This window comes from Saccopteryx bilineata, chromosome 5 (assembly GCF_036850765.1).
Source record: "Saccopteryx bilineata isolate mSacBil1 chromosome 5, mSacBil1_pri_phased_curated, whole genome shotgun sequence".
Taxonomy (NCBI): domain Eukaryota; kingdom Metazoa; phylum Chordata; class Mammalia; order Chiroptera; family Emballonuridae; genus Saccopteryx; species Saccopteryx bilineata.
The window spans coordinates 125,710,753-125,728,387 of record NC_089494.1 but is presented as its reverse complement, the minus strand read 5'-3'; the positions used below and the strand labels follow the sequence as shown (position 1 = coordinate 125,728,387).

Sequence of the window (17,635 nt, the reverse complement as noted above, 5' to 3'; positions counted from 1 at the left end):
ACGAGTTCATCCAGCTTGAACTCAGGCTCATCTGCTTGAGCATGGGATCATAAACATGACCCGATGGTTGCTGGCTTGAGTCCAAAGGTCACTGGCTTGAAGCCTAAGGTCGCTGGCTCAACTGGAGCCCCCCCCCCCCCCCCCCCCCCCCGTCAAGGCACAGATGAGAAGCAATCAATTAACAACTAAGAGTGCCGCAACTGTGACTTGATGCTTTTCTTCTCTCCCTCCTATCTAATAAGCATAGTTCCCAGGGAAAAAAGCTTAGATTTTGGTCGGTTTGTTTACTAATTATATCATATTTTAAGTATTTGGTAAGCGGTATAGGATACCATGTAATGGCATTAGAAGAGTTCTGTTATACACAAAACATACATAGTCATATCTATTTCCTTAACCATTTATTTAATATACATTTACTAACCATTTGACTAAACCAACAGCGTGTAGTAAGACTTTAAACTTCAAGCAGAGAAATAAACCCCATCATAAGCATGTGAACATTCAAAAATCCCTAAAATCATTTTGAGGTTCTAATGAAAATAAAACATTTTTTAATGAATGTGCTGTATATGTCAGTTTTTAAAATAAGTTTATAAAGTTCATAGGAAAAGATTTTCAGCTTGATTAAATTTTTTAGAACGTCTGCATGAAAGAAGTAAACATCTGCATGAAAGAAGCACAGTTGAAGAGTACCTCTTCTGTACATCAATATAAATCTTACCAAAATTTCTTTATGTGAACTCCATGGGAATGTATCACTAAGCAAAATGAAATTGAAGATATGAGTCACCACATATTTTAATTACAATCTCTTCAGACACACATCTATTACAAAAAGTTGAATCAAAGTCATACTTTGATACTGACATAAATTAGAGGTCAGCAAACTTTCTACAAAGGGCCAAATAAATATTTTAGGCTTTGCAGATCATAGTCCATTGCAACTACTTGGCTCTGCTGATATAACACAAAAGCACAGGCAATTCAGAAACAAATTAGTGTGACTATACTCCAATAAAGCTTTATTTATGGGCACAAACATTTGAACATATAATTTTAATATTTAACAAAATAGTCTTTTGACTTTTTTCAACCATTGTTTTTAAATGGTAAAGTTCTTTCTTAGTTCACTGGCTATACGAAAACTAGTGGTTGGCTTTATTTGCCTATAGACCACAGTTTGCCAATTCCCGTTGTAACTGGAGTTAACTGAGTTAGTATCATTATTAAATATATTATAAATGGGCTACTTTCCTCTTATGGTATCCTACACAATAGAAAGGTACTAGCACCATTTTAAAGATATGAAAAGTAAGCAGTGAAACAATATTAATGCCAAGTCAAATTTATTATAATAAAAATACAAGAAAGTAGACCTCCTTCACCCAATATATGTGAGACATCATTGTCTGGAAGCAGCCTTAGGATACATCAATCCTTGAATACTGGGAGTGTTTTTATATTACTAATTTAGAATTGTAAATCTGACAGAAAATATCAAGTAATCCATTCTTGAAGTAATCATTATGATTTTATATGAAGTCAGGCCCTGGCGGGTTGGCTCAGTGGTAGAGCATCGGCCCGGCCTGCGGAAGTCCCGGGTTCAATTCCCGGCCAGGGCACACAGGAGAGGCGCCCATCTGCTTCTCCACCCCTCCCTCTCTCCTTCCTCTCTGTCTCTCTCTTCCCCTCCCGCAGCAAGGCTCCATTGGAGCAAAGTTGGCCCGGGCGCTGGGGATGGCTCCTTGGCCTCTGCCCCAGGCGCTAGAGTGGCTCTGGTCGCCACAGAGCGAGGCCCCGGATGGGCAGAGCATCGCCCCCTGGTGGGCGTGCCGGGTGGATCCCGGTGGGGCGCATGCGGGAGTCTGACTGCCTCCGCGTTTCCAGCTTCAGAAAAGTACAAAAAAAAAAAAAGAAAAGTCAAAAAAATTCTAGTATTAACATATTTTGGGAGCATTTTCTCAATCCATTGAGACTTTGCTTCCTGGAAATTGTTGACACCTGGCTCAAATAAACTTAAAAAAATATATAAGAAAACATATTTTTGGGTTTTTTCATTTTTATGACTGCTTGATTTTCTTGATATTTTTTATTTTGTATATTGCTTACTTGTTTTGCATAGATTTTAACATTTACTGATTTGACTTTATTTTTAAAATATTTTTTTAAGATTTTATTTACTTATTTTACAGAGAGAGAGAGAGAGAGAGAGAGAGAGAAGGGGGCAGGAGGAACAGGAAGCATCAACTCCCATATGTGCCTTGACCAGGCAAACCCAGGGTTTCGAACTGGCGACCTCAGCATTGTAGGTCGACACTTTATTCACTGGACCAACGCACGTTAGGCACATTTTATTTATTGATTTTAGAGAGAGGAGAGAGAGAGAGAAAGGCAGGGGGGTTGAGGCACAGGAAGCATCAATTCATAGTGGCTTCTCATATGTGCCTTACCAGGCAAGCCCACAGTTTCAAACCAGCAACCTCAGTGTTCCAGGTTGACACTTTACCCACTGCCAACACAGGTCAGGTTTGCTTGGTATAGTTTTAAAAAATGAATTTTTAAAATAAGCTATGAAAGTTTAGAAAGGCTAACATAAATTTTCTAACTCATAAAAAGGCATTGAGAAAAATCCTCATTTAAAAGTTTCTTAGGCAGGCAATATTTTAAGAGCAAACTTAACATTTCTTGTATACTTAACAATGAGCTAGATACTATACTGCTCACAAAAATTAGGGGATATTTCAAAATAAATATGAGGCGATAATAAAAGAAGCATTTGATATGTCACTTGCTACTCAATCACAATACTGAGTTTGTATCTCATTTGCATAACTGAACAACTTTCTTTGACTTGTTTGTTTTTCGGACGTTCGTTTAATAAAAAAAGCCAAGTGCTTCTTTTTTTAATCACTTCATATTCATTTTGAAATATCCCCTAATTTTTGTGAGCAGTATACTATTAAGTGCTCACATAAATAAATTCATTACATTGTCCACATTTACTTCAAAGTGCTACTGTTACTCTATTTTACAGAAAAGAAAAATAAAGCAGAGAGATGTAAAGTAACTTGTCCTCAGTTACAGAATGAGTAAATGACAGATCTAAGACTTGAGCCCAAGCAACTCTGGCTTCAAAGCCCATGCTCATAACCACTGGACATACTGCCTTTTAAATTAAGAGTAAAATTATCCACTTGGTACTTAATACTATTAAAATTAGAATGTCCCTCATAATATATAAGTCAAAGGTAAGCTTTCAGTATGTTGAAGGTGCTAATTCTGTATCATCCTTTTTGGATCCTTCTTTTGTTTGGAATGAATTTGGTAAATACTAAGTAGCTAATGTATTTACTAGACACTTTAAAACAAGTACAGCCTAACCTGTGGGGATTCAGCGGATTAGGTGACAACCTGGAATGCTGAGGTCGCAGGTTCGAAGCCCAGGGCTTGCCAGGTCAAAGCACATACTCAAGAGACAAATGATGAAAGCTGATGCTTCCTGCTCCCACCCACTCTTCCTCTCTTTCTCACTCTCAAATCAATAAATAAAAATGTTAAAAAAAAAAAAGGTCCAAAAATACTAAATTAAAAAAATAAAATAAAAAACAAGTACAAGTATTAAATACAGATAAAGATGAGCGCTGTGGAAGATGTGAAAAATATAGTACAAAGAGGTAGGAAAGGGCCTGATTCTGTCACTTGCTATCAAAGTCATATTGGGCAAGCCTGACCTATGGTATATAGCACAGTGAATAAAGCGTTGACCTAGAACATTGAGGTCACCAGTTGGAAACCCTGGGCTTGCCTGGTCAAGGCACATACAGGAAGCATCTACTATGAGTTTATGCATCCTGTTTCTCCCCACTCTTTCTCTCTCCCCCTCTTTCATTCTCTCTCTCCTCTCTCTAAAATTCAATAAATAAAATCTAAGTTACATTGGGCAAACTCTTTAATCCCTAAATCTATCATATTCAAAATCGAGGTATTTCTTTCAAGGGTATTGTTATCAATTAAGATCATACATATAATGTACTCTAGTATTATTAATGTAAAACAGTATTTTCACAAGGAAAAAACCAGCCTTCCTCTGAAAAGGCAAGAACTTCAATGCCAAGTATTTTTTGATCTTCTATTAGTCAAATTATAAAAGAAAAACATCTGAACAAGAAAACATAAAATCCATTTTAGCTTTTACCCTGTGGAGTCATGCAAAATAACACGGAACACATGGCTAAAATCTTGAAAAAGTAATCATGAAGCAGACCCATGAAAAAACTACTAGGTTTTACTTTACATCTCATTTAGTACATTATCAAATTTTCATGAGAATTAACTTACATTTTCCTTTGGGTTCATTTTAGAATTTGGTTCTGAATGTCTTATAATCTTATATGTAAAAATACTAGAGCACAGTTAAGCATATACTCAATCAAAATATTTATCAAACAATTATGTCAAAGTCACTGAGTCAGAACCAGACAATACCTGCAAGGAGGTATCAATTTTAGAGCAGTTATAAAATTGTTAAAGCCTCCAAGTCTAAAGTACAATGACATAACATCTTAACAGTGCTTAAAATACTACAGAAGTCATCAAACAATCTACCTGTAAAAGCAAGGTACAACTTACCTGGAAGTAATGTGAAAGGTAAGAGCAACACTATTTAATTTGAGGTCAATATGTTTTTAAATTTCAACATTGGTAATGTCTCATGAATTTGCATTAATAAAAAATATCTCCCTGATTTTATTAATAATGGGGGTGGGGAAAGCCTGCATTCTACCTACATTTATTTTTTTTAATAAACTTTAAAGCAAATCACTTACTGCTGCTGAACTCAGTATTCAACTATGAAGGTTGTAATTCACCAGTATTAAATAGAAAAACTTGCCACCATTCCCACCAATTAGGAAAAAGGAATTCAGATACTTCAGAATTATTCAAGCAAAAATTCTAACTAAATATCTGAATTCATGATTTTCACTATACTGCAAGGAACAATTCTGTTACACAATTAAGTTATATCTAATAAAAATTAAGTCATTTCTTCAACCAATTGTTATTACATTCCACCAAAAATAGGTCATATCGCCCTGGCCGGTTGGCTCAGCGGTAGAGCGTCGGCCTAGCATGCGGAGGACCCAGGTTCGATTCCCGGCCAGGGCATACAGAAGAAGCGCCCATTTGCTTCTCCACCCCTCCACCGCGCTTTCCTCTCTGTCTCTCTCTTCCCCTCCCGCAGCCGAGGCTCCATTGGAGCAAACATGGCCCGGGCGCTGGGGATGGCTCTGTGGCCTCTGCCCCAGGCGCTAGAGTGGCTCTGGTCGCAACATGGCGACGCCCAGGATGGGCAGAGCATCGCCCCCTGGTGGGCAGAGCATCGCCCCATGGTGGGCGTGCCGGGTGGATCCCGGTCGGGCGCATGCGGGAGTCTAACTGTCTCTCCCTGTTTCCAGCTTCAGAAAAAGGAAAAGAAAAAAAAAAAATAGGTCATATCACCTCTATATGAATAGTACCTCAAAGTATAAAGCATTTCAAATATAAAGAGAACTGCATGTAATACAAAGCAAAATCTACCAAGAAGTAAAGCTATTAACTCTAAATTGGCAAATATTACCTCATGTTTTTAAATGTATAAATATTAATTATAATTTCCCTGATCAATCACTTAACCAGAATGTATTTTTAAAACTAATACTTTTTTAAGTACAAAAAAGCTTATAAACTCAAATTTATTAGAATCCACCCAATCCTAGGGTCAGCTGAATTATAATACTGTATCTAAATCCCTCAGTGGCTTAGAGACAGAATCAGCCTAGGTAACATGAGAAAAGAACAGTTGCGACTGTAAGTCTCATTCATTCAGTCACTGTACTGCCTGCCTTTCCTTTACTTATTACAGTGGATTTAAGAAAACACCAGAGATGTTATTACTCTACTTTTTTTACTTAGCTTAATGAATTTTTAGGTATAGACTTTACTAAGTACAGACTAAGACTTTAAGAATGGTGCCATATGCCAAACTAATTAAAATGACCAGAGCATTTGGGATTTATAGACTGAAAACAGTGTATTTGACTTTTTTTAAATGATCATCATCAAGATATTGAATAAAGGCTTAAAGTACTATAATTTAACTACATATGAGTCTTAAATATCCATTAGATTTCTAGCATTATCATGCCTAAGAGAAACAGTAGTAATAAATTACTACTGTTTGTAATTTATTCCCATAATGTAGAGAAACCTCAAAACACCTACTAGATAATGACTGAGAGGGAGAAAATGTTAAAAACTATAGTAGTCTTTTTTGTTTTTTTTGTATTTTTCCAAAGTTAGAAGTAGTGAGGCAGTCAGTCAGACTCCCGCATGCACCCAACTAGGATCCACCCGGCACGCCCACTAGGGAGTGATGCTCGGCCCCTCTGGGGCATCACTCCGTTGTGGCCAGAGCCATTCTAGCGCCTGAGGAGGAGGCCATGCAGCCATCCTCAGCACCCGGGCCAACTTTGCTCCAATGGAGCCTTGGCTGCAGGAGGGGAAGAGAGAGATAAAGAGAAAGGAGAAGGGGAAGGGTAGAGAAGCAGATGGGTGCTTCTCCTGTGTACCCTGGCCGGAAATCAAACCGGGGACCTCCACACACCAGGCCGAGGCTCTACACTTGAACCAACTGGCTAGGGCACTATAGTAGTCATTTTAACAATACACTGTAATGTGCCCTCTCACAAAGAGACTAACATTAGGCCAAGTAAGGAACTGCACTAATCCATTCCTCATATCTTCTTTGCTGTTAGGTATTTAAATCACTTTACTAGAGGCTACTCACACTGAAGCTATCCTAAGGCTCAGAAGTTATTAAGCCAAATGTCAGTTATTTTCTATATTGTGATTAAGATTCTCACATCCCCCAAATTATTATATCTAATTTATCTGCTAAGATCAATTTATACTAAGTAAATAATCTCCTCTCATTATCACAGGTTAATGGCTCTATATTTACATTAGTCAAAGTTTCTAGAGAAAGACCACAAAGCTGTACTTTTAACACTATATCCTCCTCTTCAAAATTTTCGTGATATGACCTGTGGTGGCGCAGTGGACAGTGTTGACCTGGAATGCTGAGGTCTTAGATTTAAAACCCTGGGCTTGCCTAGTCAAGGCACATGCCTGCTCCTTCCCCACTGCCTTTCTCTCTCTTTCTCTCTTTCCTTTCTCTAAAATCAATAAATAAATAAAATCATTCTTAAAAAAATAAAATTTTCATGATGACTTGAATAATGACAAAATAGATGTTATCAAGCTGAAAGGACCAGTGTGGAGAAGTACAATTAATAATATAATCAGTGTTCAAAATTATCCTCAGGTTAAAATGATTATGCCAAAAGCATCCAAATAAAGTTTACAAAGAGGCAAGTCTGTAATTAGGTTAAAAAACTTCTTTACCTAGTTCAAGGTGAAGAACTGGCTTGGCAAGAGTTCATTTGAACCTGACAGTGGTGGTGCAGGGACTAAGTGTAGGCCCAGGATGCTGAGGGCTCCAGTTCAAAACCCTGAGAGTGGTTTCGCCAGCTAGAGTGCAGGCTCATCAGCTTGAGCCCAAGCTTGCTGGCTTGAATGCAGGCATGCCAGATACAGCACGGGTTACCAGCTTGAGCCCGAGATCATCTACATCAGTGGTTCCCAACCCCCAGGCCACGGACCGGGACCGGTACCGGTCCGTGAGCCATTTGGTACCGGTCTGCAGAGAAAGAATAAATAACTTACATTATTTCTGTTTTATTTCTATTTAAGTCTGAACGATGTTTTATTTTTTAAAAATGACCAGATTCCCTCTGATACATCCGTCTAAGACTCACTCTTGACGCTTGTCTCGGTCACGTGATACATTTATCCGTCCCACTCTAAAGGCCGGTCCGTGAAAATATTTTCTGACATTAAACCGGTCCGTAGCCCAAAAAAGATTGGGAACCACTGATCTACATGACCCCAAGGTCTCTGGATAGAGCCCAAAGGCTGCTGGCTTGAGACCCCTAACATGTATGAGAAGCAATCAATAAACAACTAAAGTGAAGCAATTACGAGATGATGTTTCCCATCTCTCCTTCCCCTCTCTCTCCCCCTGCTCTCTCTCAAAAAACAACAAAAATAAAAACACAAAATCCAGTTCATTTGACAAATTAAGCCTTAGGTGTGTATATAAGCCTAACAAAAACTCAAAAGAATGGAATTTTAGGTCCTGGACAGAAAAGAACACATCTAAACACAGGTCCCTAAGAACAGTGAAGTGTCTGGATATCAAGGAGCAAACTGAAAGAACCAGAGATATTAAGCCTGAAGAAGATTTAAAGGGAAACATCTGAGCCACCTACAAATACAGAGAGGTGAAAAGTAGGTTTATAGTTGTTCATATGGAAAATAGTATAATTAATAATATAAGAATAAACTGTTTTGGCCATGGCTGGTTGGCTCAGTGGATTGCCTGATGTGTGGATGTCCCAGGTTCGATTCCCAGTCAGGGCACACAGAAGCGCCCATCTACTTCTCCACCCCTCCCCTCTCGCTTCACTCTCTCTCTCTCTACCCCTCCTGCAGCCATGGCTCTATTGGAGTGAGTTGGCCCTGGGCGCTGAGGATAGCTACACCTCTGGGGTTAAGAAGAGCTCAGCTGCTGAGCACCTGAGCAAGGGTCTCAGATAGGCACAGCATCACCCCTTAATGGACTTTCTGGGTGGATCCTGGTTGGGGTGCATGTAGGAGTCTGTCTCTGCCTCCTTTCTTCTCACTAAATTAAAAAAAAAAAAAAAGAATAAACTGCTCCGTGTACTCACAACTATAAACCTACTTTTGCACCACCCTGTATTTAAGATAGGAGTAGTATCTGAATGAGAAGCCAGTGCTTCTCAAACTATCTGTGGTAAAAGAATGATTTTTCCCAATTAGTACAGACACTTTTACAAAATACAGTTAATAATATCGTGACAAAGAAAAATTGCTACAAAAACACCTAAATCCTTAGTCTCAGGTTCTATACTTCACTGTGAACAGGCAAACAGACAGTCATGGCCCCTCACTTTGAGAAGCTTTGTTCCATCTGTAGTAGAAAAAAGAAATCAAAGGGAACCATTTTATGGGCAGTTCAATTTCAGTTTGAATTCCTAGCAAATATATGTGTCCAACATTGGAATGGCTCAGAGCACTAATCACTTTTGAGAGGTTTAGAAAAAATTTATCTGTCAGATAACCTGTAAAATGGATTCCTGCACTGAAAAGGTGATTAGATTAAATTATCATAGCCCTCTGGCTTCTATGCTTCTGTGAGGTCAATGAAAAGCAAACACACACCAAAAATCCTTAAAGTAGCCAATAAAAAGAGTCAAAGTATACTTATAAATCAGTTGTTATTAGGTAGAATATATGCAAAAAAGAAAAAGACAGGAAAAGTGACAAAACACTGTAAATCATAATTAAGAAACCTTAAATATGTGAGATTTTATTAACAGAGGACCACTGTTTTCCTTATAACTTGTTACTAACTATATAAATACATTCTAGTTGCCTCAACGTTTAAAACAGCCCTCGCTACTTAAAGCACAAAACAAGGGTTATTTTTTTTTTTAAGAAACCCTGAGGAACACCATTGCCATCTTAAATTCTCACCTCTGAGTGACCATCAGCCACCAAGGTTTAGCCATTAAGCCTCTGCATCTATTTTGACCCTGTCCTAATTGTACTACTACTGGCATAAACTATTACAGTCTGCTTTTCTGGTTAAATCAATAACCTTCTAGTGGTAACTATTTAAATCAGTCAGTCCTTCCCAACTAAAGTCTTATGGAAATAGAAAAGTATACGCCCCCATATTTATCCCTGATCAATAGCAATTTCAGACTTTCAACCATAAACTTTAAAAAACTGCAAATTACTCAGCCAAAGGCTATTGCTATTGCCTCGTTTCTGTACCCCCTCAGCCCTCCTCCAAATACACCCTCCATAAAAGTTTACCAATTACTAACAACTTCTACTTTATTGAGGACTCTTAGGTAGGATGCTACACAGTAGTCTACAGTATCCTGTAATAACAAAAGTGGCATCTTTAAATCAGGTATACACTAATTACCATGTGCAAAGATATCACTTCTCTAAAATTTTAAATGGATATCCCTAGAAGAAATACTCTATATATGCACTTTACATAGCAGTATTAAATACTTTTCTCACAGCTAATTGGATACACTATTTTCCAAATTTCTGACCTAAAATACCACCAATAATGAATAACCCATTTTTTAAAAACAGCATGTATCAACAGTGACATCAAAAAAATACAAAACAATGAAAGCAAACCTGTTATAGAGAGGGAACAGTGAAACACACAGAAAAAGAATAGCAGGTAAGTTAAAGTGACAGGAAAAGAAAATTTATCCCTCAACATTGAGTTTTAAATCACAGGAATAAAACAAATCCAAAGTAAAAATCATCATATACTGGCTAGATTTCTTTTAAAATCAGACTCAAAATCTATGATATACTCATATTTAAACATGAGTACTGACTGTTACACTTTGAAATTTTCCTGGATTGTTAAACCTGCAATGAGCCCTTTTCCCCAAGTTCAGTGGCATGAAGATTTTAAACATTTTTACATATGAGCTCCAAAATAAATTCTCAATTCTGAGAAACATTTGAAAATCACCTGTTTTGTCTCTCAGTATTCTGTAGCTCCCTGTGGTCCCTTTTCAGGTGTTTGGTCAAAGACGTAAAGTATTCTTTTAAAAGATTCTGGAAAGGCTGTTGTTTCTCTGGACTAATTATCTCACTAGGAGGAAAAGTCAAATGAAACTTCTCTGCAGCACTCTTTACCTTCCTTGGTATAAGTCCAGCAATGTCATCTCCACAATGTCGACAAAAACTAATCACCACAGAAACATGAGTATGTGATTCCCGATCAGCATTAATAATATTTTTTAGCTGTTCATAGATCAAAGAAAGACCTTCCTTGTCAGTGAAAATCCCAACTATTGTCAGTTCTGCAATGAAACGCAAATCAGTTCTCAATTTGGTAATGTTAGGTGTTTTCTCTTCTTTCCTTGCTTCAAAATGTTTTTTCCAAACCTGCAGAAGTGATGGAGCAAAGTCGATATAGCGCTGATGAAACAGAGAACATAAGTGCACAGCACAATTCACATCAGATATTTTTAGTTTTGCTTCCACAATAGAAGCTACAGCTTCTGCAATGTATTTGCTTAAATTTAGGCCATTAAAATCATGGGACAAGGAGTCTCTCTGTTGTTCCGTAATAGTTTTTAGCTTCTTGACAAAAGCAGTATTTTTCTTCAAACTTGAGTCTAGTCGGCTAAAGAAATTTTCCTCTGGTCGGTTGTCTGGAGCATTTTGGTTTTTGCTACGAAGTTCCTTCCTTAACTGATGTCGTTCCCAAGCTTCCTGATGAAGCTGAAGAGATTCCTCCTTCTCTCTATATATAAAAAAAGCAAAGAACTAAATAAAATACCATTTACTTTGAATTATCATTGCCAAAGCCCCTAAGAGTGATAGCCAATGAAAAAGTAATCACATAAGCATTAGAATTCAAGAACAAAAGATGCAAAAGGTCTTTTCACTACTCTTTAAGACATCTTATTGACTTAAGATAATAGGAACCCAGCATACTGATAACACTGGTAAAGCAAAGGTTTTTATATAACTAGATTAAATATCAATCTGCCAACTGGTAAGTTAATGGATAAAGCACTTTTGTCATTTATACCTCAATAAAGCTGAAAAGACAGACAAAACATATAATGCTTAACATAAAAAATATAAAATGTTTCAGAAGGATATAAAACCTAAAACAGATTTTAAAAATTAGAATAAAAGAAGAAAAATTTGTCTACAAAGGATACTACTGCCAAATAATAAACATTATACCTAAAAAAGAACACTCAGCCCAGCATATGGATGTCTTGGGTTTGATTCCTGGTCAGGGCACACAAAGAGAAACAACCATCTGCTTCTCTCCCGTCCCCTTCCCCTTCTCTCCCTCTTCTCCCATAGCCAAGCTCTACTGGTTTGAATATCGGCCCCAGACACTGAGGATAGCCCAGCTGGTCCGAAAGTATCAGCCTCAGGCACTAAAAATTGGTTGATTCGAGCATCGGCCCCAGACAGGGGTTATCAGGTGGATCCTGGTCAATGCACATGCAGGAGTCTGTCTCATTATCTCCCCTCCTGCCACTTTAAAAACAAACAAACAAAAAAAACAACACACCTTATTTCTTAAAAAGTAGAATTTCATCTGAGATAACCATCCTTGAGCTACCCTATAATTCTGATTTTTTTCCCCCACTTCAAACTACAATATGTTAACAGGGAACTGTATTCATCACTGGGAACAGGGATATGTATCTAGTCTCCCAGAAACACACAAACACGGGATTAATAATGAGTACACTTCAAGAAACTATAACCTGCCCGACTGGTGGTAGCACAGTGGATACAGTGTTGACCTAGGACGCTGAGGTCCCAGGTTCGAAACCCCAAAGTCGCCAGCTTGAGATCATTGAAATGATCCCATGGTCGCTGGCTTGAGCAAGGGGTCAGTGGCTCAACTGGAGAACCCAGGTCAAGGCACATATGAGAAGCAATCAATGAACAACTAAAATTATGCAACTAGGCCCTGGCCGGTTAGCTCATTGGTAGAGCGTCAGCCTGGCGTGCAGGAGTCCCGGGTTCAATTCCCGGCCAGGGCACACAGGAGAAGCACCCATCTGCTTATCCACCCCTCCCCCTCTCCTTCCTCTCTGTCTCTCTCTTCCCCTCCTGCAGCCAGGGCTCCATTGGAGCAAAGGTGGCCTAGGCACTGGGGGTGGCTCTATGGCCTCTGCCTCAGGTGCTAGAATGGCTCTGGTTGCAACAGAGCAACACCCCAGATGGGCAGAGCATTGCCCCCTGGTGGGCATGCCGGGTGGATCCCGGTCAGGCACATGTGGGAGTCTGTCTGACTGCCTCCCCGTTTCCAACTTCAGAAAATTACAAAAATAAATAAATAAATAAAATAAAATAAAATAAAATTATAGTGCTTCTCATCTCTCTCCCTTCCTGTCTCTTTCCCTCAAAAAAACAAATAAAAAAAACCCACTATGACTTGAGCAGTACATTATATATATACATTAAGTAACTCAACTTCTATCTACTTTAAAAATATTTTAAAATATATAATGAAATTATATACAGGCGAGAGAATGTGATGTTTTTTTTTAAAATACTCCAGGTGGGCCCTGGCCCGTGACTCAGAGGACAAAGCGTCTACCTGGCATATGGACTTCCTGGGTTCAACTCCCAGTCAGGGCACACAGGACAAGCAACCACCTGCTTCTCCACCCCTCCCTCTCCTTTCTCTCCTTCTTCCCCTCCCACAAACAGTGTCTCATTTGGTTCAAGCATCAGGTGCTTAGGATAACTCTGTCAGAGCAGGACAGCCTCAGGTGCTAAAAACAGCTCAGATTCAAGCATCAGGATCCCAGTCAGGGAGCATGCGCGAGTCTGTCTCATTATCTCCCCCCCCTTACTTAAAAAAAAAAAAAAAAAAAAAAAAAAAAACTCCAGGGAGGGGAAGTACATAATTATTGATGCTGCATAGATGGGAGGGTGGGGTTTGGGTCATTATTCCATTCTATTTTTGCATGAGTTTTAATTCCCACCCCCCCAAACTGGGTTTTTGGCTGTTGTTGTTTTAAGTAAGCTCTTTGTAAAGGAGGGAAGAAGGAGCAAAAGACACAATAAAACTGAAACTAGCCCTGTGAATGTAAAAAAAAAAAAAGTAAAATATAAAATAAGCAAGAAACTCTCAAGAATCACGGTTCCAAATATTCCAAAACTACAATATAGACTTAAGGCTCCAGTTCCTTATTAAAAATAGAAATACTGGCCCTGGCCGGTTGGCTCAGCGGTAGAGCGTCGGCCTAGCGTGCGGAGGACCCGGGTTCGATTTCCGGCCAGGGCACACAGGAGAAGCGCCCATTTGCTTCTCCACCCCTCCGCCGCGCTTTCCTCTCTGTCTCTCTCTTCCCCTCCCGCAGCCAAGGCTCCATTGGAGCAAAGATGGCCCGGGCGCTGGGGATGGCTCTGTGGCCTCTGCCCCAGGCGCTAGAGTGGCTCTGGTCGCAACATGGCGACGCCCAGGATGGGCAGATTATCGCCCCCTGGTGGGCAGAGCTTCGCCCCTGGTGGGCGTGCCGGGTGGATCCCGGTCAGGCGCATGCGGGAGTCTGTCTGACTGTCTCTCCCCATTTCCAGCTTCAGAAAAAATGGAAAAAAAAAAAAAAAAATAGAAATACTGGCCCTGGCCGGTTGGCTCAATGGTAGAGCGTCGGCCTGGCGTGCAGAAGTCCCGGGTTCGATTCCCGGCCAGGGCACACAGGAGAGGCGCCCACCTGCTTCTCCACCCCTCCCCCTCTCCTTCCTCTCTGTCTCTCTCTTCCCCTCCCGCAGCGAGGCTCCATTGGAGCAAAGATGGCCCGGGCGCTGGGGATGGCTCCTTGGCCTCTGCCCCAGGCGCTGGAGTGGCTCTGGTTGAGGCAGAGTGACGCCCCGGAGGGGCAGAGCATCGCCCCCTGTGGGCAGAGCGTCACCCCCTGTGGGCGTGCAGGAGTCTGACTGTCTCTCCCCATTTCCAGCTTTGGAAAAATACAAAAAAGAAAAAATAGAAATACTGTACTAAACAACTTTTGGAAGAAAGTATATGGCTGAACTATTCTACAGATCCATACAACTCATGTTTGCAAACAGATTTTTAAATTATATAAAGAGAAAAGCTCCCGTTATTCAACAACTGTCATTTGCACTATACCCTAGCAGCCTTCCGATGAGGACTACCATGGTTTTCACCATTTACTATAGTACTCGCATAGACTTACAAGGTAAATAAATTCAGATCCCCCTCTGGCAGGATAGCCTACTTGGTTAGAGTGTCGTCCTGATGTACCAAGGTTGCAGGTTCAATCCCCAATCAGAGCATATATAAGAGTTAACCAACGAATACATAATGAGTGGAACTGTAGGTAGAGCGCAGAGCGCATTCCTAGCAGCTGTGGCTGATGCGATGCTGTGAGAATACTCCAGCTCCTAAAACCCTCCTAGGCACACCCAGGAGGGAGCTCACCCACTGTAAGGAAGTGACTCAGCGCTAACCAGGCAGCTCCCTGACCTTTTCAGCCATTGGCTATAAAGGACATGCTGTAACATTCTATTGGCTGAACCCATGTATATAAGCTAGCTTACTTCCTTAATAAAGTGGATCTGCGTCACTGAACCTGGTCTCCGGAGTCAGGTCTCTGCATCTTCGTACCCCAGGTGGGCCTTGTCCACAAACAACAAATTGATGTCTTTCTCTCTAACCCCTTCCTCTCTCTTTAAAACCAATACATAAAATAAAACTTGGAAAAATAAGTTTAGATAAAGATAATAATGGAAGGCATTATAGAACTGTACCTAAGGACAAAGGGTTTTTTTTCATTGATTTTAGATAGAAGGGGGGAAAGGGGGAGAGAGGGAGAGAGATATCCATTTGTTGGTTCACTTATTTATGCATTCATTGGATGATTTTTGTGTGTCTCCTGACCCGGGGACCAAACTTGCAACCTTGATGTATAGGAACAATGCTCTACCCAGCTGAGCTACCCAGCCAAAGCAGGGCAAAGGTTTTTAAAATCAGCCAACCTAGGCTAAAATCCCAGCACCCCACCGTTTACTGTGACCTCAGGCAAGTTACTTAACCTCTTAAATTTTATTAATCTGTAAAATGAGGATCATAAAACTTCATTAGGACTGCCTTAAGGGTATGTACTGATACACTTCCTTATACTTGGCTCCCAGTAAATACAAAGAGCAGCCATTAAGAACTAAAAACTCTAGACCTAAAAAAGATAATTATATCATTTTAAAAAAAAAAGCTTTTTTAAAATCCAAAATAATTCCAATTACCCTATACTTCAAAAAATATTGATTAAAGATTACTATTATTTAATTCAAAGTATTAAAGCACCACAAGCATGCCTCCTCGAGTCAGTGAAACTAACAGAACATATAAGATATTCCCAATTCTCAAAGAACTGCACCCAAAAAGTTTTATTTCACATAATCTGTTTTTCCAAAACAGCTCTACCTTTCCATTTCCCACATCAATCACTAATGTTCTTACTTCAACTGGGCAGCTTCCTCCTCTTGCTGTCGTTTTGCCTCCTCTTCTTGTTTCTTTCTCTCTTCCTCTTCATGTTTCTTTTTTTCTTCTTCTTCTTTTTTCTTTAATTCCTCTTCTGCCTTCACCTTTTCTTCTTCTTTTTTCTTGCGTTCTTTGTCTTCTTTTTTTCGCTTATCTTCTTCCAGTTTCTTCTTTTTATCCTCAGGGACCTTAATAACCTCCTTCTTGGCAGGGAGCTTGATCTCCTCTTTAGGTTTCTCCCTGCTGCTCACTGGCCGCCTTTCACCACAGTCTTTTTCCTTGTTGTTTAGCAAGGATTCTTTTTCTTCCATACTTGCTGGCTTTTTACGCTCAGCTGGCATTATGTTACCCAGGACAATCTGTAATAGTAAAAGAATGTCAGTATTATAGACACAGTGACTTTTTGGTACGATGACATATTTTTAAACAAAATACATTAATGCAACTTGGCAATTGTGAGATATTAAATGCCTGCAAAATAAATAATACTTCTGTGATAAAATAATCTAATGGTCAATTTCCACATTCTTCATTATTACTTTTATTTTATTTTGTTTTGTATTTTTCTGAAGTGAGAAGCCAGGAGGCAGAGAGACAGACTCTCGCATGCACCCAACCGGGATCCACCCAGCATGCCCACTACGGGGCGATGTTCTGCCCATCTGGGTTGCAACCGGAGCCATTCTAGCACCTGAGGCAGAGGCCATGGAGCCATCCTCAGTGCCCAGGCCAACTTTGCTCCAATGGAGCCTTAGCTGTGGGAAGGAAAGAGAGAAAGAGAGGAAGGAGTGGGGGAAGGGTGGAAAAGCAGATGGGTGCTTCTCCTGTGTGCCCTGATCAGGAATTGAACCTGGGGCTTCCACACGCTAGGCCGACGCTCTACCACTGAGCCAACCAGCCAGGGCTCAGGGCCTACATTTTTTTTTTTTTTTGTATTTTTCTGAAGCTGGAAACGGGGAGAGACAGTCAGACTCCCGCAGGCGCCCGACTGGGATCCGACCGGGATCCACCCGGCACGTCCACCAGGGGCGATGCTCTGCCCCTCCGGGGTGTGGCTCTGCCGTGACCAGAGCCACTCTAGCGCCTGGGGCACAGGCCAAGGAGCCATCCCCAGCGCCCGGGCCATCTTTGCTCCAATGGAGCCTTGGCTGCGGGAGGGGAAGAGAGAGACAGAGAGGAAGGAGGGGGAGGGGTGGAGAAGCAAATGGGCGCTTCTCCTACGTGCCCAGGCCGGGGATCGAACCCGGGTCCACCGTACGCCAGGCTGACGCTCTACCGCTGAGCCAACCGGCCAGGGCCAGGGCCTACATTTTTATTAACAAAAAACTCAAACACAAACAAAACTAAAGAGCACAATATAAGGAACCTCCATCTATTCATCACCCAAATTCAACTACTATCAATTACAAAATACAT

At 40.4% G+C, this 17,635-nt stretch overlaps 1 protein-coding gene across 4 annotated transcripts in view; it reads right to left on the bottom strand.

Moving 5' to 3' along the window:
• UPF2 (UPF2 regulator of nonsense mediated mRNA decay) overlaps window positions 1-17,635 on the bottom strand; it is a 141,311-nt gene that overhangs the window by 117,326 nt on the left and 6,350 nt on the right. For all 4 annotated transcript variants that reach the window (XM_066279355.1, XM_066279354.1, XM_066279351.1 and 1 more), the window contains exons 2-3: window positions 16,199-16,578; window positions 10,697-11,476 (exon numbers count right to left, since the gene is read on the bottom strand). In XM_066279355.1, the coding sequence (XP_066135452.1) occupies window positions 10,697-11,476; window positions 16,199-16,560 (1,142 nt within the window). In that variant the 5' untranslated portion in view covers window positions 16,561-16,578. The remainder of the gene's footprint in view (window positions 1-10,696; window positions 11,477-16,198; window positions 16,579-17,635) is intronic.